The sequence below is a fragment of the Vespa velutina genome, chromosome 17 (assembly GCF_912470025.1).
Source record: "Vespa velutina chromosome 17, iVesVel2.1, whole genome shotgun sequence".
NCBI lineage: Eukaryota > Metazoa > Arthropoda > Insecta > Hymenoptera > Vespidae > Vespa > Vespa velutina.
The window spans coordinates 2,697,789-2,723,093 of record NC_062204.1 but is presented as its reverse complement, the minus strand read 5'-3'; the positions used below and the strand labels follow the sequence as shown (position 1 = coordinate 2,723,093).

The following is a 25,305-nucleotide window of genomic DNA, read 5'->3' as shown; positions in this document are numbered from 1 at the left end:
TTCTTTCTTTCTTTCTTTCCTTTTTTTTTTTTTGCTTTTATTTCTACTTCGTTTCATTCCACGCGGTATTTAATCTCATTGGATCATATATATATATATATATATATTTATTATTTTCAGCTAATTAGAACGTTCGGAACGTTTTGTCTTATTTGTCTTTTTGTTTTTCCCTTTTCTTTCATGCATTCACAGATAATTTAATAATATATCGTTAGCCATTAAAACATTGAGGATAATTAGTGAAATACACTTTTCTTTTTTTACGACTAACTATACATATGTATGCCTATGTACATAAATATGTACGTATGTGTATATATATATATATATAAAGTATTATAGTAATGGAGTAAAAAATGCTGCATTTACGTATACACATACATGACGCGACGCGCACAGATAAAAAAAAAAAAAAAAAAAAAAAAAAAAATTGAAATAGTATTATTAAAAAAGTAATAGCTTTCACATGCTGATACTTTCATAAATACATACATAAGTATATATAATAAAACAAAAGTAAAATAATCAAATGAAAGTATAATTATAAAAATATAAAACTGTCAAGGACTTTAATTTTACCTTACATAATACCACCCCCTCCACCACCATCCCCCCTCCGCTCCAACCCATGTAGATACATTATGTATTAAAAAAAAAAAAAAAAAAAAAAAAAAAAAAAAAAAAAAAAAAAAAAAAAAGGAAGAAAAAAAAATGGACACGATTGGATCGTGAGAAATATTTCTTTCTCGTTGGTAATGGAATAATAAAATGATGAACGTTTAGGGAGACAAGAAGAAAAAGAGTTAGATAGAAAGAGTTATAGAAAAAGAAAAAGGGAAAAGGAGCATAGCTTGCGAGAAAGTTTTGTAATGGAATGAGATGTGTGGCGGTAGGCGAACGTTCGAGAGATAAAAGAAACGCATGAAATAGTTCGTCGAATGAATCACGCTCTCATTCTCCCTCATTCTCTCTCATTCTCTCTCTCTCTCTCTTTCTCTCTCTCTTATATGAGTCATGTATACCCATGGGTGGGCGATGTGAAATACATACCTGAAGGAACTCACTCTCTCTCTCTCTCTCTCTCTCTCTCTCTCTCTCTCTCTCTCTCTCTCTCTCTCTCACTCTCTCACTCTTTCACTCACTCATCTCTCTTCGAAAATGACTCATCGAAGGGCCCCAGTTTCCAAGGAGTAAAACGAACTTACTATCGCATTCCTTGAATACTTTCGGTGCCTGGAGAAAAGAGATCCCTTTGGACTTTCTGCACGTGTACCGTTCACACGCTTTCATGCAAGACGAGATATTATTATTACCCCCTCCCCCCTCGCGGCTCGCAGTTCAACCAAAAAGAAAGAAAGAAAGAAAGAAAGAAAGAACAAGAAAACTAGAAAAGAAAAAATAGTCTTTCTCCTTCCTCTTCATCTAATTCTTCTTATTCTTCTTCTTCTTCTTATTTTTTTTTTCTGCATTTAATCCTTTCCTTACTTCTTTTCCTTCTTCTTCTTATTCTTTCTTTTTCTTCCTTTTTTTTCTAACATACTCATCAAGAGATACTAAACATTCCAATGGCAAAAACCATCAGCAGGAATTCCACAGTCGGTTACCAATTTGTTTCTTCTTCTTCTTCTTTATTTCCTTCTTCTTCCTTTTTGTTCTTTTTCTTTCTTCTTCTTCTTCTTCTTTTTCTTTTTCTTTTTTTTTTTTTTTCATTTCTTTTGTCCCTCCTCCACGTTGCATTTTTTTTTCCTCTTTCCTCCTTCTCTCCTTACTTTCAAGATTTCTCTTATTGTTAATCAAGTGTGGCAAGACGACGTTGTGTCTGGTGAATAATCATCATTCTAAAAAAAAAAAAGAAAAAAAAAAAAAAAAAAAAAAGGAAAGAAATAAAATAAAAATAAAAAACGAGATAAAAGGAAGAAAAAAAAGAAAAAAGATTGAGAGAGAGAGAGAGAGAGAGAGAAAGAGGGAGAAGAGAAAAAAAACAGTGTCGTTGTTATTCCCTTTAGCAATCGCAAACTCGACGAAGCGAGACGACGACGACGACGACGACGACGACGACGCGACACATACGTGAATGCATACATGCATATGCACTTATTCAACCCGTTCGTTTTTCCTTCTCTATCCAATCCCTATCCCTTCTGTGCCCTTCTCTCTTTCTCTTTCTCTTTCTCTATCCTAAGACACACCTGTTACGCTCTCTCTACGTTAGATATGCTCGAGGTGGCAGTAACAACAACACAGCAACAGCAACAGCAACAGAGTATACAAGAGTACCGGTACGACGACTCGAACCTCTTTTTCCCACGATTAAATCAGGTCCGCGAGAACACGCGATATAGAGTATTATATATACATATATATATGTATATGTATATATACATCATACACACACACACATATATATATTATATATATATATATATACTGTGCACAACCGGCACCATACAGGGACCTTACGAAGGTCGTACACCATCTGTTCTCTTTCCTCGCAAGTGTTTCCGCATCGAACTCCTCCTCCGCCCACCCTCTGCCCCAGCCCATTCCACCACCTCCACCCACTCCCTCCCCTCGTTCTCCTCCTCCTTCTCTTCCTCCTTCTCCTTCTCCTCATTCACTCCTACTCGTTAAACTTTGTTACAGGGCTTAAATGTCGTTTAATTTTCTTTCTCCCTTACTAATGCTCCTTCAATCGGTTCGTCGTAACTGTAACAATATAATAAAAAAGAAAATATCATTGATATATTTGATTGTCTTTGTTCTTTGATAGATCAAATTGATTTATTATATATAATAATAGATAGAGATGATTGTTTTTAATTTGTTCATTAAAAATTCTTTTAATTATTTTAATAGAAAATTTACATTGATTATTGATCATTTGTTATATTAATAATGTTATATATTAACAGATATATTTATTTAATAAAAATAAAGAATACGAAAATCAATTGAATTCGTTTTCGTCAATTTGATAATAAAGATCGTTCAGTCCAGGTCAATTTTAATAATAAAACAAAAACAAAAACAAAAACAAAAATAAAAAATCGAAAACAGAAAAAAAGAAAGTAAGAAAATGGATAAATAAAAATCTTTTGTCAGGATAAAAAAGAAAACTAGAACGTAAGACCCTATGTAGGAATCTCATAGGATTTCAGAGAGATAAAGTGAAAGGAAAAAAGAAAGAAAGAAAGAAAGAAAGAAAGGAAGGAAGGAAGAAAAGAAAAGAAAAAAATGAATAGAAGAGAATTTATATAGTGAAAGAAAAATAAAGCAAGAGACCTGATCTTCTGGTGTGTTCTCCCTTTTCTATATAAGAATCTTATGGTGAAAATCCGTCGTTTCGATGAAAAAACATGTAGGAGGACTTAGACATGTTTTATATATATATATATATATAAAATCTTTCTCCCATTTTATATCTTCATGTAAGAGATTTAGGGAACAAAGAGAAATCTAGATCTTTGTGGTGGGATATCTCTTATGGGGACCAAAGTATATACGGACAGGTAGAGGATACGATCGTCATAGTCTTCTTCTTCTTCGTTTACTACTTCAGGAAAGTTTCCAAGTAATGGAATCTTATGCTCAACCAAGGAAACAGATGTTGACAGATGAAATCCTGCTCAGAATTTTCTCTCTCTCTCTCTCTCTCTCTCTCTCTATCCCTCTCTCTTTCTCTTTCTCTCTCTCTCTCTCTCTCTCTCTCTGACTCTTTATCTATCTATCTCATTGTAGAGTAAAAGAGAAATAAGGGAACTTCAGTAATATAACCACTGAGAGAGACTTCGGTTTTGCGAATGCCATATGGCGGGCCAATGCTAAAAGAGAAAGAAGAGATTTAGCCAGAGGAGGAGGAGGAGGAAGAGGAGGAGGAGGATTGACGATCTTACCAAACATATGTCAGTTACTAACGAACATTCCTTTTTATCACGTACCCATTCAACATTTTCATGTTCATTCAGGAAAAAAGGAAAAAAATCAAATTTCATTCGATTAAGTTATTTCCTTTCTTTTTTCTTCTTTCTTTTTTTTTTTTCGACCATATCATTTCCAACATTCTCTTCCGGGGTTTTTTTTCCTCTCCCACTTTTTGTTTTTTTTTTTTTTTTTTTTTTTTTTAATTTCAATTTCAACGTACAAGGGAAAAGGTGGTACGATAAAATGTTACTAGAAAGTTTCCAAAACGATTCCACAAGATATCCCCAGAAGAGTATAAAAAAAAAAAAAAAAAAAATATTTATTGTGATCTCTTTTTTTTATATTAAGTTCAAACTTCACGAATTGGATTGGTTTATCGTAAAATTAATAATAAAATTAACGAAATTTGTACGAACCTTTTTCTTTTTCTTTTTTTTTTTTTAAACTTTCTTGTAGGAAATCTTTCATTTCTTTTTTTTTTTTTTTTTCTTTTTTTTCTTTTCTTGATTTCATCCTATACTTACGATCTTCAACATCTTAGGGTGGGAAATCAATTTTCGTCATCTTATGGTGTACGAACTTTTCCATTCTATCATCCACTTTGTCTCTGCAAAAAAAAAAAAAAAGGAAAAGGAGATAAAGAGAGAAAGAGAGGGAGGAAAAAAAAAGAAACGATTTAGATTCGAATAGAGATAAAAAAGGGATGGACAAGTATCTTAAAAAAAAAAAAAAAAAAAAAAAAAAAAAAAAATTGTTTTCTTTTCTCTCCAAACTTTTTCTTTCTTTCTTCCTTTCTTTATTCTTTTTTTTCTCTTGGGGATGATTTCAACAATTTAATGAGTTCAACGTACGTACGTGTCATGTATGTCACCTGTCTGTCTCAGTGGATATAACGAGAGATATATAAAGTAAAGAAGAAAAGCAAGAAGAAAAAAGAAAAAGGGAGGGAAAAAAAAAAGAAAGAAAGAAAGAATGAAAAGAAGAAAAAAAAGGGGGGAGGAGGGAGAAAAGAAGAAATGGAAGGTGCAAAGGGCGAGTCTTCAGGTGTTCTACCTGTGATCTGAAAAAGAGTGTGGATGCGTCTATACGCGCACACGTCTGTGCGCGCGCGTGTGTGTGTGTGTGTGTATACGTTAGAAAGAAAGAGAGAAAACACATCAAAGACTATGTTTTGTATTCCCGCCAAATCTCCCCAATACTAACACCAACACCAATATTATTTACTTATAGCTTTCGTTGGCTATTTCGAAGATCCATTGTTGTGAAAATTTTATGTTTCTTCTTCTTTTTCATTGTAGTACACATGCATACGTGTACGTACGTATGTGTATATATATATATATATATATATATATATATAAATGTATATGCCATCTCATGACAATCTCGATACACCACAGGTTAAAGTGTATGCTAACGTAATAAGGTGTCCCTGATGTGTCGACAAAAGGGATAGGGCCGAAGAACCCCCTAAGGGTTTGCCAAGAAGACCTACGAGATATACTTGTTACTCGAACGGAACCTTTTTTTCTTCCCCTTTCTTTTTCTCTCTTTTTTTTTTTTTTTTTTACCAAACAACTTTTCTTCTTTCTATGAAAGTACGAATGATCATCAAGTGAAATTGTTTAATTGTATACACTTTATTTATTTATTTTGTTTTTTTGTTTGTTCGAAATCTTTTTCTCGCATCAATTAAATGTTCAACGAAATTCCATTATAATTCCATTTCATAATAAAATTTTCATGATAAAAATTCAAACACGAAAATTATATTAAGCAAATAATTGCAATAAAAAAAAAAAAAGAAAAAAAAAATGTTCCCAAGACGATTAAAAACCATTTGATAATTTCTAACGAGTGAAAAATTTCAATGAAAATCAAATACGACGATGATATTTTATCTGATAGAAAAACATTTTTGAAAAATATTTATTCGTCATATTTCCTAGATGAATTTCATTGAATGAAAATTCGACGATTTTCGAATTTATATATTAAGCTCATTATTATTTTATCAAAAAAATAATATTATTATTGTGTTCGTGCATGCCTATGTATATATATATATATATATGTGTGTGATTTATCTTGAAATATTCGCAGTTAAAAAATAATTTCTATATATATATATAGACACACATAGACATACACACACACACACACACACATATATATATTTTATTTATTTATTTTCTGTTATCTCTTATAGATTATTGGCGTGCTCGGAAGGCTGGAGAAAGTGGGAAGAAACCATTAACATCATCGAGCGACATAACAAAGCCGCAAGGTGTCGAACGAAGTCCAAGACGAAGTCCACGAAGCCATTAAAATAAAGAAATAAAAAAAGAAAGAAAGAAAGAAAGAAAGAAAGAAAAAAAAAGAAAAAAAAAACAAGAAAAACGAAAAAAAAAAAAAATAAGTAAATAATTAAATAAATAAATAAATAAATAATTAATTCGAATCGTTAGACGAATAACTCGACTTGATATAATTTATCACTAACTACTAAATAACGTTTCCAATACTATCACTATTATTATTATTATTATTATTATTATTATTATTTTTTATTATTATTTTTTATTATTAGTTCTATTATTATTATTAATTATTAACTATTAATTATTAATTATTATTATCTTCAAATTGTATATTTATTCCTTTGTTCCGTCAGAAAAGACAATAGTGCGATCGGTTAATCATTCTAATTATCGTTAATTCATCACTGTTTAGAGTTAATGTACATAAATAATTAATTCGTAAAAAGGTAAAAGGATATATATATATATGTATATATTTAAATATATATATATATACATATATATTATACATACACATATGTATATTATATTTGAAAAAAGAGGGGGAAAAATGACAAGAAGAAAAAAGAAAAAGAAAAAGAAAAAAAAAAAAAAAGAAAAAGAAAAATGAAAAAGAGAGAAACGCGATTTAATGGAGGTTTGAATGGATCGTCCATGATCTTGAAAGTCGTGATCGTGGCAGTTATTAAAAAAAAAAAAAAAAAAAAAGAAAGAAAAAAAAAAGAAAGAAAAAAGAACAAAAGAAATACGCGCACACACATACACAAAATAGGGAACAAATTAATTATGGCAAAAAACAAATAAAAAAAAAAAAACACACAATTAGAAAGAATACAATTCTCTCTGGACGATCTTAAATAATTTCTTAAAATTGTCTTTCGAGAGATTAATAAAAAAAAGAAAAAAAGAAGGAAAAAAAAATTAATCAATTAATTACTTAATTAATTAATTAATTAATTAATCGAATTAATTAATCGAACAATCAATATGCCGATCCGTGCTTTCGTTGTAACAATTAATTCTAAGCAAAGGACGATCCACTGAAAGCCTGAAACTGTTCGTTCCATGTTATTTAGGAGCAACGATACAGCACCTCCAAAGATTCTAATCTATCTACATATATATTTTATCTTACCACGTAAGAGTAAGAAAAAAAAAAAAGACAACGAGAGCGAGAGAGAGAGAGAGAGAGAGAGAGAGAGAGAGAGAGAGAGAGAGAGAGAGAGAGAGAGAGAGAGGGAGGAGAAAAAAGTCCTGTTTATAATTGACCAATAGGATTAGGATAAAAACTCTAGTCATTTAGTCGTTTAAGTTAGTACGCGAAAATATAATAATAATAATAAATACGTGGCTTTTATACGTTTTCTTTTTGCTTTGATTCTTTTTTTTTTTTTCCTCATCATCCCCTCACTTTCCATTCATCATCGCAACCATCAACTCCCTGATTCCTTCTCCCACCTTTCGGATCTTTTTTCTAATCTTCTTAAATTTAGAAATTTATCTGATATCTAATAATAATGAGGAGAGAAAAAAATAGACGATGAAGAATATAATGGAAGAGGGAAAAAGGAGGTTTTTTTTTTTTTTTTAAATTTCGAAAAAATATCGTTCGATCGTTTAGAAAGATTAGAAAGTAATAAATTTGTTTTATTCTGTAAAAAAAGGAATATTATTTCGCAATTGCTTTTCTCTTTTTTTTTTTTTTTTTTTTTTTTTTTGTTAGAAATTTAAATCAAGTTCATTTCGTTCGGATTAATATCTTCTTTTTTATTATTATTATTATTATTTTTTTTTTTTTTTTTTTTTTTTAATATTATTAATTTTTTTTCCGCCTACAAAAATAATATTCCAATGAATGATGTATAACAAAAAGAAAAAATAACTTTGATTATTATTATTATTATCATCATTATAATTATTATTATTATTATGATTTTTATTATTTTATTTAATGTTATTATTTTTTCGTTTCCTAAAAAAAAAATGATAATCCAATTAACAGTGTATAACAAAAAAAAACTGTTATTGTTATTATCATAATCATTATTATTATTATTATTATTATTATTATTATTATTATTATTATTATTATTATTTCGTTACGAATATTATTCCTGAGTTTATCGTACAATAAAAAAGAAAAAAAAAAAAATATCTAAAATTGATACAAAATAAATAATTTCTTTTAATTTTTGAAAAACGAAAAATAAAAATATCCTCGAGAAATATACGCGTATAATGTCGTTTGATCGTGATAATTATTTTTAATTACTCTTTATAATCTTAAAAGTCGATTGGACACGCGTAACAACAATTCGACTTTTGTTGCAGAACCAATAATTATATTTTATCGATGACAGATATTTGTAATGATGACAGATAGGACGACACGCGCGTAAAAAGATACAGTAGTGTCATGAATTATTAGAGAAAATTATACACCTGAAAAAAAAAAAAAAAAGAAAGAAAGATAGAGAGATAAATAGAGAAAGCAAGAGAGAGAGAGAGATATCACAGAGAATCATATTTTGTAACGAGCATACATTTAACTATGGTCCCACCTGGAAATAACGAACTGTCGAGTATCTTCATGGTGGTCTCTCGATGCTACTACATGGGGGCGCAATACGGGGTGACAACGAAATAACACGAGTTCACTGTTCATAGTTATCTATCTATCTTTTCTATCTTGTCGAATGATATATATATATATATATATATGTTGATACTTGGACATTACCCTATCAACACAATTATGATATATGCGAGAGAGAGAGAGAGAGAGAAAAAGAAATAAAAAAGAAATAAATAAATTTATACAAATGTTAATAAAATTTATTTATTTATTTTCTTTTTCCTAATCCTTTTTATTCCTTCTTCTTTCTAATACGATCGTGGGAATATTCCCGGTTAAAAGAAAAAAAAAAAAATAATAATAATAAATAAATAAATAAATAAATAAATAAAAAAAAAAAAAAGAAAAAAAAAAGATAAAAGTAGAGTGACCGAAAAAAATGATCGTTCACCTCACAAGATTCTTTTTATAACTTTTCTCACAATTAATTAGCCATAACATTTAATCGGATTTCTCTTTTTATGGTGTAACGGTCGGAAATCCATTATTGAAGTGTAGGAGAGAGAACCCGTCGATTTTTCGATTTAACGGTATCGTACCGACGATGGGAAAACGAGGATGGTGGAGGGGACAAAAAAGAGAGAAAGAGAGGGGGGGTAGTATTAGTTGGTATTATCGAAACTGACCCACGGGGGGGCTTTATGGGGATGACAGCCATTAAAAGTAGTAAGCACCAGCTGCTCGTTCTTTTCCTCTGTGTTGTTCCCTCTCCCTTATATACCCCCATATATACTTGGAAGACCCTCTAGTAAACATCGGTGTGCATTGTAATTAACCATATATATGGCTCTCTACTCGTACAACCCCACCCCCATGTCAGTTCACAGACCCCCGTAAAGATAAGACAGCAGAAGCTCTATGAGCATAATTTATAACTTAATACCATGGAAATTATTATAATAATTAATAATAATAATAATAATAATAATAATAATAATGATAATAACAATGGTAATAATAAATATTTGAATTATATAATACTTATATTCCTTGAAAAATATTTCATTGGAGATTTGTATTAAAAAAAAAAAAAAAAAAAAAAAAAAAAAAAAAAAAATTGTTTATCGTTTCTTAATTTTTTCTTCTTCTCTTTTTTTTTTTTTTTGTTTTTGTCCTCTTCATTCGACTGTTATTACAATAATCTATTTTAGAAGAGATCAGAGATTAGAAGAGATCGTAGGTATTAGAAATATGATAGTAAGTATTAAAAAAGAAAAAAAAAAATATATATATATATATATATATATATGTATATGTGCATATATGATATTTTATAGTTTACAAATGTATAATAAATTAATCGAACATGTCTCGATTGTAGAATATATTAAATTGTATAAATAAAATATAAATAAAATTGTATACATAAAAAAAAAAAAAAAAATATATATATATATACATAAATTATAGCAATTATTAAAAAAAAAAAAAAAAAAAAAAAAAAAAAAAAAAGAAAAAAAAATGAAACCTCGAATAACTCGATTTACAAAATGTAATACAAAAAAATATATACCAATGACTTTGTGCATTGTCATTGTCCTTTCATTGACTTATAACATTTTATGCGTAATAGAGATGTGACGGGGGAAAAAAGAAGAAAACAAAAAGACAAAAAAAAAAAAAAGAAAAAAAAGAAAGAATGAAAGAAAAAAAAGTTTGACACGTGTGATACGTAATGTGTTACACGTCGATTATACCTATCGCCCCAGCCCAGGTACGCATAATCAAACGGATGGGACTTCCAACTCGCAATTGAATTAACCGAACTATCGATTTGCATCGAGAGGTTGAACACCTGGCCATGACGAATCGACGAGGCCTGCCAATAATCCTTTATACTGAACTATATAAGCCCATTCACAAAAATACTTTTCCTACTTAAATTCATGTAGAATGAACAAACAAACAAAATAGTAAATAAATGAACATAACAAACAAACAAATAAATAAATGAACAAAACAAGCAAAAAAAAAAAAATAAATAAATAAATACGCAAAACAAACAAAAAAATAAATAAATGAACACGACAAAAGGAAATAAAATTGGATTAAATTGAAATTGAAATAAATTAAAATGAAATTCTTTGTACAATTCGATAAAGGACGTTAGAAAAGTTATCAATGATTTTATTAAATGACCTTTTGAAAATTAATTTACTCTTTCTTCAGACTCGTGTCGCTTATTTTTTATTTTATTTATTTATTTATTTATTTATTTATTTATTTATTCTTTTTTTTCTCAGATTATAATATATTATACCAGGCCTCATGGTTTTAAAACTACATGCCTAATTGCAAGTCTAAAAAGAGTCTTGATAAAGTGTAATTGATTTTTTTAAATCTTTTAAAAACTCTTCGCCTTTCGTACACTTTCTTTAATGAAATGAAATGAAATGAAATGAAATAAAATGAAATAAATTAATAATAATTAACAAGAAAATTATTTCCTATCACGCATATCAATCTTAATATATATATATATATATATATATATATATATATATATATAATTTTTATGATAACTTAATTAAATAAAATGAATCAAGGAATTATATTATATAATCAAATCAATTAGATCGTTAGATATAATACGTCAAGCAAAAACAAAACAAAAGATATACTCGTATTTTTTTTTTCATTAATTTCGATCAACAGATAAAAGGAAAAAAAAAAAAAAAGAAAAGAAAAAGAAAAAAGAAAAGAAAAATCATGAACAAATAAAAAAAATAAAGAGATATCGTAACGGTCAATGGTTATACTAAACGTACGTATATACCAGTTATCGTTATGACAATAAATAATTCCGGTTGATCTAGATAAATAAAAAAAAAAAAAAAAAAGAAAAAAAAGAAAAAAAAAATACTAAACAAGCTTTCCCTATTCTATTCTATTTAGAATGTCCACTAACATCACATACACACATATACACACACACACACACACACACAATAGCCTAACGAACTTGCCAAGTGGCATTTTACTTTCCAACGGTAATGGCACACACATTATATATATATATATATATATACATGTATATATATACTTAGATTATTATAGCCGATTCAAACGAGAGTCCATTAGTTAATATCCTTGTAAATATGGCACAAAGGTAACCCTTTTTAACCCTATATATAAAAAAGAAGAAGGAAAAAAAAAAAGAAGTAGAAGTAGAAGAAGGAAGAGAAAATAAATAAATAAATAAATAAATAAGTAAATAAATAAAATAGGGGAGAAAAGGGTTGCGGTCAACCTCAACAAGTTTGCAATTAAAGTACATTCATATGCACACACATATACATATATATATATATATATATATATATATATATATATATATATATATATATATACATATATGTATTATATCCCGAGCCTCTATCTCGTTTCTAACATTTAATAAGAAAAGAGGAGACGATCTCTTAAGAGATCGTCCTCCGATCGTCCAATTATCCTGTTCCTTTTCTTCTATTTTTTTTTTTTTTTGCTTTTTTTTTCCTCCCTTTTTCCCCTTTTTACTTTTACCGTTAAAATATTGTCACATTAAACTGATTTATACTCGTTAAGTTTTAAAAATGACAACACACCGATCGTACGATGGACAACGACGACGATGATTTTCACAGGATGATTCTTATATTTGTATTTTTTTTTTCCCTCTTTTATTTTATTTTTTCTAATTTCCTCCTCCTCCTCCTCCTCCTCATCCTCCTTCTCCTCCCCTTATTAATTCTCGACTTTTTCTTTGGGAGGGACACGTGGCTACCGTGTGTGTTCCACCTGGCCCGAGTGTGGTTCAGAATATACGAAAGGAATCATTTTCGAGAAAGGAGTCATTTTCTTTTTTAAAAGCTACACTCTCCTCCTCCTCCTCCTCCTCCTCCTCCTCCTCCTTCTTTTTCTTCTCCTTCTCCTTCTCCTTCTTCTCCTGATTGGTCCGTATTGATCAACGTTACATCGCGTGCAGTAATATAATATATTCTATGGGTTTTTACATTGTCATGGAGAAGATTGAAGGAAAGGTGGGATATATTAATGGGATGGGACGGTATATTGTAGTAATCGTGACTGGTAAAATTAAATGAAAATATTCGAATGTAAAAGTGTCTAGAAAAGAGATGATAGGTAGATTAGATGGAGATAAGAGAGAGAGAGAGAGAGAGAGGGGGAGAGAAAGAGAGAAAATAATATTAGAAAATAAACTTTCACGATATCTTTATCTCTAAAATGATAAAATATAATTTTCGAATAAATTTCTTCTCCCTTTTTGCATTTTATCTTTTATAGGAATTTTTCTTCTCTTCTTCTTCTTCTTCTTCTTTTTTGTTTTTTTTTTGTTGTTTTTTGTTTTAAATATGCAAAAACGACGAATTCAAATAGTTGAACTAATGTGAGATATTATTTTCATGATTGAAGATATATATATATATGTGTGTGTGTGTGTGTGTAAAATAAAAAATTATTCTAATTGCAATTACGAAGCTTCGATTATTATTTTAAAAAAATTACGAAAAGAAAAAAAGAGAGAGAAAAAATAAAAATAAAAATGAAAATAAAAAAAGAAAGAAAAGAAAAGAAAAGAAAAAGAAAAACAAAATTATCAAGCAAAGCGGAAAAAAAATCGTCGAGCTATCTAACTTAAACCGCAGGATATTATTTTCGAAAAAAAAAAGAAAAAAAAAAGAAAAAAAAAAGAAAAAAACACCAAAAAAAAAAAAAAAGAAAAAAAAGAATGAAAGACGCTCGAAGAAAAGATCGAAAAGAATATTTCTTCGCGATCATAGAAAATCAACAAAATACAAAGTTTAACAACACAACAACCGCACGTATATAATATTATCTCATCTGAATGCGGCGAGGGAAGAGAGAGAGAGAGAGAGAGAGAGAGAGAGAAAAAAAAGAACAAAAAAAAAAATATTGGACTATTCATTCGAAACTGTGATACAAAAGTTTTCGATCGTTCCCTCGAGGTTCCCTTTTATAGGTGCTTCTCCTTCTTCCTTCACTTCCTCCTCCTCCTCCTCCTCTCCTCTTCAACCTTTTACTCTTTCTCCTTTACGAATATATTTCCGGCACGAAAACTATTGTTCGAACGTACGAACGATTACGTTTAATATCCTAAAAGGTGAACATAATCGTGCCGTGCTCGTAACATTTGTCGGGTGTTATAAAACACGTATTTATTATAACAACACTACTACTAGTTATACTATTACCACTACTATTACTACTACTACTACTACTACTATTACTACTACTACTACTATTACTATTACTATTACTACCATTACTACTACTATTACTACTAGTCGTTTCGTAACGCACGAAATGTGGTAAATGCCTCTAAGGTAAAAACGAAGATGATCCCTTCTTCTTCAACTTCTTTTCCTGTAATTTTTTTCTCCTTCTTCGTCTACTTCTTCTTCTTCTTCTTCTTCTTTCTTTCTTTCTTTCTTTCTTTTTTTTTCTTTTTCTTTTTTCTTTCGGAAACTTCTCATTCTATATTTAGCTCGTCTTTTCGATGGAGCACGAGCGAGAGGAAGAAGAAGAAGAAGAAGAAGAAGAAGAAGAAGAAGAGGAAGGCCTGGACCGGATACGCGTGCAAGAAGGTGCACATGTCGATGCCTTGAAGGGAAGTCGAAATTACGAAAAAAAAAAAAACAAAAAAAAAAAGAGAGAGAGAAAAAAAAGAAAAGAAAAAGAAGAGAAATACTAATGGGGAAAGATTCCCCCCTCCATCTCCCTTCCTCCCTCTCTCTCTCACTCTCTCTCTCTCTCGCTCTTTCTTTCTTTCTATCTCTCTTTATGTAGTACGTGTCGCTAATATAAATTTTGTATACATTCGTTCATTTTAAAAAGGGACAAACACAATTCAAAAGATTTCTTTCTAAATCTCATTCGAGCCTCATCCAATATCTATTTCATTTTCATTTTTGTATCTACCTTCTTTTCCCCTTTTTTATTTTTCCCTTTCGATTGCTTTATTACGATGAAAAAATATTGATCTAAATAAAAAAAGTGGATGGGAGAGAGGGCGGGGCGGGGCGGGACGGGGAGGGGAGAGTCATCTAGAAACTTTTATTCTATCTTTCTTTCTTTCTTTATCTCTCTCTCTTTTTGCGTATGCGCGCGATATGCATCATTAATTTAATTCGATGATTTTTAAATCCAATCTTCATTTGATTTATTTCCATCAAATTTTCGTGACGATATATCGTTATCGAATCCATGGGATCTATATCGTTTACAAAAGTTCACGATAAAAAATGGTGTAAGTAATTAATTGTTGACTGTTAATTTTAAAACAATATAAACGATTGTATTTAGAATGATCGAAAAGAAATACCTAAGTTTTTCCTTCTCTAAAAAGAAATAACGAATAAATGGGAGAAGTTTTAAAGAACGTGACGTCCGTCCGTTGAATTTCAATCGTCGTCTTTGACGGAACGATGGTTTTAACGACTCTGTTACATGCACTCCTCTCGTTAATCTCGAATACTTACAATAATCCCATTGACATTAAACACACGGAACGTATATATATATATATATATATATATGTATATGTATCTTATCTATCTATCTATATAAATATATACCTGAATACCTATAAATAATGAAAAAAGAAAGGGAGAAAAAACAAGGACCAAAAAGAGAAAGATTTTTTAATTGGATTTCATTCATTTCCAATGGATCAATTAAATTACATTGTCGATCATTATCCAATTAATAATTAATATCACATAAGAATTATATAAATATGTATGTAATTTTACACGTCGTAATATTGAAATTTTTGAAATATTACTTATCGCTGTAATTATTGTTAATATAAAACGGGACAAAAAAAAATTGTAAATTAAAGGGGAAAGGAGAAAGAATAAAAAAATAAAAAAAAAAAGAGAAAAAAAAAAAAGAAAAAAAGAAAAAGAAAAAGAAAATGAGAAACAAAAAAAGAAAATAAAAGAAGACAACGACGATAAAGAAAAAGAAGTATCAATTGTATAAAATATGACGATAAAAAAAGTATGTCATATGATTCTAATGTATACCTACACACACACACACATATACACAAACGTGCCACGTACACTTTTTCTGTCTGTCTATCCATCCATCCATCCATCCATCCATCCATCCATCCATCCATCTATCCATCTATTTATCTAACTATTTCTTTTTCTGTTCTCACGTTTATACCATTGTTTCAAGATGTAAGGAAATATCTATCGTTATGAGATGATCCACCTTGAAATAACACGAAAGAGAGAGAGAGAGAGAGAGAGAAAGTATGCGTTTGAATGTATGTGTGTGTATGTGTGTGTGTGTGTATCTGAAAGATAGAAAGAGAGAGAAAGATTTCTCCTCGTCTTAACTCGACACGATGAAATTTCAACCGAGCCAGTATACATCCCTTCCCTCTGCTCCCCCCTTACAGGCCCAATCTCCCCCCAACCCCCACCCACATTCATCCCCTTCCACTCCCTATCTTCTTCACCCTCTCGAAACTCGAAAGTTTCGTCGTCCAGATCGATCGCCTCTTCCTTCTTCTCCATCTCCTCTTCGTCCTCCTCCTCCTCCTCCTCCACCTCTTTTTCTTCTCCCTTTCACCATCACCCCCCCTTCACCGCTCTTCTTCGTAAAGGGGTTATGGTTACCCGTAAAAGTACGTTCTCGTATTTTACGTGCGGTTCCGTACCTTCCTCGATGTCCCATGGGATCTCTCTCACTCTCTCTCTCTTTCGTTTGATCTTCTCTTATTTTTTTCTTTTACTTCTGAATCTTTTTTTTTGTTTTGCTTTTTTGTTTTTTTTTTTTTTTTTTATATTTTCTTGTTCATTGGACCAAAACCTACCGCAAAAAGGTAAGCCCCGTACGTATCGACATGACCCAACGAACGAATGTCACACGCTTGGCGATATCACGACGACGAAATCTCATGATTTTTTTTCCCTCTCTCTCTCTCTCTCTCTCTCTCTCTCTCTCTCTCTTTCTCTTTCTTTTTTCTCTGATAAATGTATTAATAATATCACCTCTCTTTCTTTCTTTCACATATTGTATGTGTATTAATATCATCGCTCTCTCTCTCTCTCTCTCTCTCTCTCTCTCTCTCTCTCTCTCTCTCTCTCTCTCTTATCTGATCTGTTCTCATCTCGGAACGAGATCACACGATTTCTTTTCTCTTTCTCTTTCTCTCTCTCTCTCTCTCTTTTTTTTCTTTATTTCTGATAAATGTATTAATGATACCGTCTTTCTTTCTTTCTTACTCTCCCTCTCCCTCTCCCTCTCCCTCTCTCTCACTCTCTCTCTCTCTGTCGAATTTGATCTGTTCTCATATCTTGAGATGAGAACGGTGGGAAAAATTAGCAAGTGAAAACATGAGAAAGAAATTGATCGTCCTGCGAAAGGAATCGAACGGAGATATGATACTAATATATTATCATTGAAAAAATATTGATTCGTTTGTATAATTTGTTTAATTTGATCGATTACTATTCGATTAATTTCTCTTTTTCTTTCTTTTTTTTTTTTTTTTTTTTAAATTTCTTCATCTTTCTCTTCACTTCTCTCTTTTTTTTTTTTTCTATTTCTTTTTTTTCCTTTTTCTCTCTTTTGACAATTAAAACCCATTAAAACATCGTCAATTACTGTTAAGCGTAAAATGAATACGTATTGTATGTCGTTTTAATATTACTGCAATAATTCCGAGTACTTCGCCCAAATAAAGGATATCAATTAAAAATTTCATTATAACATTACGAAATATAAATATCAACTTGATATTAATTACGAATATATGCGTGTGTGAGATCCTTAAAATTTATCTGGAAAAAAAAAAACAAAAAAAAAAAAAAAAAAGGAAAAAAAAATCCTATCAACTTTCCTTAAGAATCCAAGAGAGATAGAGAGAGAGAGAGAGAGAGAGAGAGAGAAAGAGAAAGAGGAAAAAAAAAGTAAATGAATAAATAAAAGGATATACGATAAGAAAAAAAGAAAAACAAAAAACAAAAAGAGAAGAAAAAAAAATTGACTCTTGAACGAATGAAAAAAAAGAAGAAAACAAATCAAAACTGTCAAGAAGACAAGTTAAGCAAACAAACAAACAAACAAACAAACAAACAAACAAACAAAAAACAAACAAGCAAACAAGCAAGTATATAAACGTTCACGATGGAGAGAGTACATATCGGGGAAAAGAAATACACGTTGGCAGGATGCCTCGCCTAGATCCTGTCTGGGAGTACCGACAAGAAGGTCCTCCGAACCGTGAAATCACTTCCACCCTGAATATAAAGACTGGAGAGAAAAAAAAAAAAAAAAAAGAAACAGAGAAAAAAAAAAGAAAAAAGAAAAGGAAAAAAAAAAGATAATGTGTCCGTTTGCGTTTCGTTCTCGTTCCGTACCAACGGCTCGTTTCAAATATAAGTTTTGTGCATACTTTCAAATATACTCCTCCATCATGACACTTTGCCCCTGTCGATCTTCTTCACGTCTTACACGTAGGCCGGAAAACGTCAACCAACAAACATCCCTCATCATCATAACAATAATTATAATAATTATTTATTATTTATATTGATTTGATAATATAATTAATAATAATAATAATAATAATAATAATAATAATAATAATAATAATAATAATAATAATAATTGCAATAATGATGATGAAGATATGATGATAACGTAATAGAGGGATTGTTGATTTTTTTTTTTTTTCTTTATTATTAATAATTGAACTTGACCTACCTCAATTCCTATCCTCCCTCCCCCCACACCCCTCCCCTCCCCTACCTGTTCACAATCCTAACTGCTCAAATTATTCTCGAATTAATGCCATAATATTGATGATGATAATAATAATGATAATGACAACGAAGATACAACACGATATAAATCGAAAGATCTACAAAATAGACGTAAGATTTAAAAAATGGAAACAATGTACTTCCCCGATATCTCATCTGACCCTCCTCTCCCTCTCATAATTTCTCGAGTCATATCAATAAATATCATATTACATTGAATGATGATGATGATGATGATAACGATAATTATGATTATAACGATAACGAAGGAGAAGGGAAAGGAAAAAAAAAAAAAAAAAAGGGAAAAAAGAAAAAAAAAAAAGTAAAAGTAAAAATAAAAAGAAGGACATTAAAAAATGAAAATAATGTTCTCCGTCTCGTTTATGGTCATCCCACATTTAATATCCCCTATTAAAACTCTTCAAATCATTTCAAGAAATACCACGTTAGTGATAATGATAATGATAATGATAACGATAACGAAGATATAACGATAACGAGGAAGAAGAATAAGAAGAGAAGAATAAGGAGAGAATGATCTAAAAATGTAAATAACTTGCCGCTATCTCTTCACTTTCTTGTCCCCACCCCTCCTAACCTACCCCTCCTCCGCCCTCTCTTCTTACCGTCTCCACCTCTTCTTACTCCTTCCCATTAACTTCTCGAATCACTTTTTTATGGAAATTATCAAATGCGATAAAGGTATATAACTAGGATATTTTTCTTTCAAGCATATATCAGATTCGAATTAATTCGAAGCAAACGGTGTGGAAAACTGCAACATAATTCGCCTGAGTTAGCACCTATACAAGTTAGCTTAATACGTATGATATGTTATGGTAGGTTATAATATCTATGTATGTACGTATGTATGTATGTATATATGTATGTATGTATGTATGTATGTATGTACGTATGTATGGTATAGTATGGTATAGTATGGTATGATATGGTATAATATGTTATGTTATGTAATGTTATAATACACATATATATATGTATGTATGTATGTATGTATGTATGTATGTATACAACGATATGATACGGTATCTATTATGGATACATACATATCTATAGATGGATATGTATGTACTATGAAATTAATATTAAATGAAGAAAGAGAGAGGAGATATACCTTGATCGAAAAGATTAAAAGATAGGATATTATATCGTATGGATACTTGATTACATTTTCGAATGAAATTTATTCCCTTCGATAATGATCTAAAGAAATATGAATTTTCATCGTAAATTTTCTATTAAATCGACTTGTAATTTATATACATTATAACGATATGATAGTGTGTAAGGGTAATTGAAAAACAAACGAACAAACAAACAAACAAAAAAGAAAGAGTAAAAAAAAGTTCAGAAACAAAATAAATACGTAAACAAAAATGTAGACGTAAATTAAATCCTTTAGCATAACCAAGGAAATAATTCGTCTTTTCTTTTCTTTTTTTTTTTTTTTTTTTTTTTTTTTGGACGAAAAAAACAAATACACATACGTAAGTACATATATATATATATATATATATAAATGTAACATGCATGAAATAAAAGAATTGATGAACGAAATGCAAAGAAGATGCCACTTAAAATTCCATATTTGAAGTGTGCCTTTGGGAGGGATTTTACTAAGAAAACGGTGAGTTACTGTACCAAAAATGGTCCTGCACACTTTAGGAGGTCCTTCGTGAGTTTGTATGCTGGACCCTCGTTACTATCTGTCGAAAGTGCATCCACTTTCAGATAAGAACTAAACGACAACGGAAAGGCAAGAGAAAAGAAGAAAAGAAAAGGGACAGAGAGAGAGAGAGAGAGAGAAAGAGATAATAAAAGCCTGCCGTTTTAACACTTATCTCACAACGTACAAGGTGCTTCCGAAAATAAGGTACACGTAAAACATTCAAATTTCTCGTTTTCATTCGCATTTTAACATAACATTAACATTTGTCGATAAAAAAATTCAATTTATTTTTCAATTTTACGTGGCACCCCCTTGACATCTCATATTTGTTATTATATAAAAAAAGTAAAAGAAAAGATATATACATATATATATATATATATATATATATATATTTTTTTTTTTCTTACAAAAATAAACAAAGTAAAGAAATTAATTTTTATAGACGATACAAAATGATGGATTTGAAAAAGAAAAGCGTCTGTGTCATTTCTGTATTGAAGATTAACATAAAAAAAAAAAAAAAAAAAAAAAAAAATGAAAAAAGAAAAAAGTGGGAGAAAAAGATTGTTCCCAGATGTTCCTTAATTAAAAAGAAAAAAAGAAAAAAAAAAAATATATATATATATATGTATATAAATATATTACACCTTCCTTCCTCTTTGATTTTTTTATGGATAAAAAAGAAAGAAAAGAAAAAAAAGGAAAAAAGAAAAAAGAAAAAAGATGGTAGAAAAGTTTTTCTCCCTAAACTTTTTCGTTAAAATTTTTTTTTACCAGGAAACTGAACACTAATATTCTCTATCCCTCTCTCTCTCTCTCTCTCATTTCGTTATATATCGTACATATGTTAACATTGCTCTCGAAAACGATGATACACGTATGTTCCTGACGACGACATTTTCAAAAGTTCCTCCCCCCTTTTTTTCCGGAAATAGACTTCCTTTTTAGAATCAAGCTTACAGACGAGAGACTCCGCGATACTCTCTCTTTCTCTCTCTCTCTCTCTCTCACTCTCTCTCTTTCTTTCTCTCTGTCTCTCTTGGTCGCTTCTAATGCACCCCAATATTCTCTCTATGGAGTCCTCTCCTCTCGTCGTGCGTGTCTCCCCGACGCGTGTCTATAAATAAAAATACACTCGAAAGATATCTTTCGAGAAAATGTCAACTAATATTTATCACCATAAACGTTTGTATCCAATGTTTAATTATTTAAAACTCTGAACTGTTGATTATTTTTTAATAATAATTTTTTTTTCCTTTCCTTTCCATTCCTTTCTTTTTTCTTTTTCTTTTTCTTCTACTTCTTCTTCCTTTTTTTTTTTTTTTTTTTTTTATTCTAATCACTCATCTTTCGACGAAATTATTCGAAATTAGAAAAAAAATATAGATTTCAAATAAAAACGATCGATTTGTTTAAAGAAGAAAAAAAAAAAAAAAAGAAAAAAAAAACAGAGAGAGAGAGAGAGAGTCTCATTTAATGTCCATTTAAATTTCATCAATAATTCTTTTTAAAACTTAATAATAATATTTACGAAATATTATCGTACAATTATACGTAATTTAATTAATTCATTCAATATCTCTAATCGCATTATATCGAATCACGTTATTTAATATCTCAATTGGAAAAATTTTTAATTATTCTTGCGCAAAAAAAAAAAAAAAAAAAAAAAAAAAAAAAAGAAAAAAAAACGAGAAAAAGAGAAAAAAAAAAACAAAAAAAGAATTATCGTACATCTATTAAATTACAAAGATCAATTAAAATCACGTAACATCGACGATAACCGTAAACACGTCTAAATAAAAACTATCCAAATATTCTAATGACTTTTGCACTAAACAATCAATCGAAATGATCATTAAATAATTATCAATAATCCAACGCCAATAGAAATTCTCTAATAAATTTTCTAACGCACAGAGTAATATTTCTCTCTTCGATAGAGCTTTTTCCAATTCGCCCGGCCCCTCCCTGACCCCTCCCCTTTCTCTCTCTCTCTCTCTCTCTCTCTCTCTCTCTCTCTCCATTTCCAGCAAATTTCTTCGTACGTGTTTGAACTTTTACGTGAAAGAAAAAGAAAAAAAAAAGAAAAAAAATAAGAAGAAGAAGAAGAAAAAGAAAAGAACAAAAAAAAAATTATTATTACTTTCTTCCTTCTTTTTTTTTTTTCTTTTCTTTCTTTTTTTTTTTTTTCTTTTTTTTTTTGCAGACGAATTTCACATGCAATTTTAAGGATGAATCATTGGTCGGTCTCCCCTTCCCCCCGCCGCCACCACCACCACCACCACCACCTCCTCATCGCTCTCCACCATTATATACCCTCCTACCTCCCCCCCTCCATCCCTTTTCGATCCTCTCTCAGGCACGTTCTGATGTCGGAGAGTCGACATATCCTATAAACGTCCGAAACACGGTGGCCGTGCATGCGGCCATTTATAAATAGACGTACGTAGATGGATTAACCGTAGGGAATGCATGCAGTTCGTCGGAGGCGCTTTAAAACGCGGAGAAGAGAAGCTTCTCCGCGACCCGAAGTGTTCCGCGCTGAGAACTGAGCTTCAGTTGCCGGTACAAACTTGCGAAGAACGGTTCTCGAATTTCAATCTTCATTATCTTATAAAACGAGTATAATATCACTGATAGAGAAAGAGAGAGAGAGAGAGAGAGAGAGAGAGAGAGAGATAGAGAGAGAGAGAGAGAGATAGATAGATAGATAGATTGATAATAGAAAGATCGAAATATCTCGGTCACAATTTTTTTTCGAATAAAATAAAAAGAAAAAGAAAGAAAGAAAGGATAAAAAGAAGAAGAAGAAGAAGAAGAAGAATTATCTCCGAGAGAATTTTCTTTCTATTTTTTTTTTTCTTTTTTATTCTTTTTTCTTTTTTTTGGTTCTTTCTTTCCTTTCTTCTTTTTCGATTTTTTTGTTTTTTTTCTTCCTTTTGCGCGTTCGTTCGTTCGTTCGTTCGTTTGTTTTTTTCTTTTTTCTTTCGTTTCGGTTTATTTTATTTTCTTTTTCTTTTTTTTTTTTTTCCTTCTTTTTTTCTTTTCTCGTTCTTCTTCTATTTCGATTTTTTCGTTCGTTTGTCCGACAACGTGTGAGGCACAAAATTCATATCAAAATGTTGGCGGCAAGGCACAGGTGAGATATATATGTGTACATATCGAGTATGCGCTTTATATGCTATAATTTTCTTTTATATATAAATAAATATATATATGTGTGTATGTGTGTGTGTGTGTGCGATCAAAATAATATGTACGATAATATATATAACGTAAATTTTAATTCGTTCGTCTAATGAATTTTAATTGATTCAATTTGACAACATTAATGCAATAATATTTGCAAGCATTTTTACGAAATATATATATATATATATATGTGTGTAAATATATATATTAAATATACATATATAATATATTAATATTATATAACATAATTTATATTCTTGTCTAATATAAAAATATTATATTACGTTTTAATTAATAATATTATATATTGCAAATTAATTCATCTTATTATTAATATAACATTTATAATAAATAATCAATATATAAATATAATGATTACTAACAATATCAATATAATACAATTCATAACTAATCGTACGATGAATTTTATACAATTGTATCATAATTTTTTCACGTGCATGACATAACAAATTAATTCGTAAATAATCGATAAATAAATAAAAATCAATTGGAGATATATAATTGAGTTATATACCAACTATAAAATTTAGAATTATTTTTATCCTATATGCACGAAACAACACAAATAATAATAATAATAATAATAATAATATTAATAATAAAATCGTAATAATAAATAGATCACGAATATCAATGAAAAAGAGAAAGAGAGAAAGACACAAAGGAAGAGAGAGAGAGAGAGAAAGAGAGATTAAAGATTCCAAAAGAAGTTGAGAAAATCGTAAAAAAAAAAAAAAAAAAAAAAAAAAAGAGAGAGAAAAAAAACAAACGAAAGGAAAAAAGATAAAAAAATCCATTAAACACAGAAATACATATATACATATGCAATATATATATATATATACATTCATAGGAGAGAACACATCGACGTATGCAAGAGACATAAGAATTACATTGAGATTACAAACGTGATACACGTCAGAAAGATAAGAACTCAGGACAGCATAGATCCTGTCGTCTTGTGGTTGGTCCGCATCCGGTAATGAGTAGTCCCACCCTACAAGACCGAGATAAAGAGAGAAGAACGGAGAAACACAAAAGAGCAAGAAAGAGTAAGACTAAGAGAGAGATAGAGATAGAGATAGAGAGAGATTGAGAGAGAGAGAGAGAGAGAGAGAGAGAGAGAGAGATGGACAATGTACTCGTGACTAACGTTACATACGGGATTTAACAGTGTAACGTTACATCGCCGGTTTGGTCTTTCCTGGGCTCCTCGAGTTCACAAGAGAGCCCAGCAGTCTTGGATTTCTCGAGGAGCCATCCAAGAGAAGGTTATTGCGTACACGAAAAGGGTGTGGGGAGGGGGGGGGCTAAGAAGGGGATGTATAGGGGGGGGTTTTAAATTCCGGACAGGTTGAATGCGCCCGCAGGAAGGGTAACGAAAGGTATTACCTTCTCTCTCTCTCTCTCTCTCTCTCTCTTTTCTGTCTATCCATCTATCTCTTTCTTTCTATTATTTTCTTACAGTGTCAATGTGAAACTGTAAATCAAAAAGCGACACGATAACCCTTTTCCTTCGGAGGGATGAGACGGAATATATAGGGGGCTGGTTTCGTTATTTTCTCTCTCTCTCTCTCTCTCTCTTTTATTTTTTTTTTTTTTTTTTTTTTTTTTTTTTTGAAATTTCAAATACAACGTTAACGACGACACGAACGTAAAATCTTTTTACGTATTCGCGCGAGTTCATTATCCCGTATTATTATGCTCATGTTA

The 25,305-nt window shown here is 30.2% G+C and overlaps 1 protein-coding gene and 2 long non-coding RNA genes across 3 annotated transcripts in view; 1 reads left to right on the top strand and 2 right to left on the bottom strand.

Annotated features, from left to right (window-relative positions):
* Positions 1-2,575: 2,575 nt before the first annotated feature.
* LOC124955046 lies at positions 2,576-4,200 on the bottom strand. The gene is made up of 3 exons (XR_007102741.1): positions 3,894-4,200; positions 3,283-3,821; positions 2,576-2,706 (listed from the first exon to the last, which is right to left on the bottom strand). It is a non-coding gene; the product is annotated as an uncharacterized LOC124955046 (long non-coding RNA).
* Positions 4,201-4,237: 37 nt separating this feature from the next.
* LOC124955047 overlaps positions 4,238-25,305 on the bottom strand; it is a 50,479-nt gene continuing 29,411 nt past the window's right edge. Inside the window, exon 3 of the long non-coding RNA XR_007102742.1 lies at positions 4,238-4,528. This is a non-coding gene — a long non-coding RNA (uncharacterized LOC124955047). The remainder of the gene's footprint in view (positions 4,529-25,305) is intronic.
* Positions 23,369-25,305, top strand: part of LOC124955045 (UPF0329 protein ECU05_1680/ECU11_0050-like) — a 24,432-nt gene continuing 22,495 nt past the window's right edge. The window contains exon 1 of the mRNA XM_047508883.1: positions 23,369-23,518. Within this exon, the coding sequence (XP_047364839.1) occupies positions 23,499-23,518 (20 nt within the window). The 5' untranslated portion in view covers positions 23,369-23,498. The remainder of the gene's footprint in view (positions 23,519-25,305) is intronic.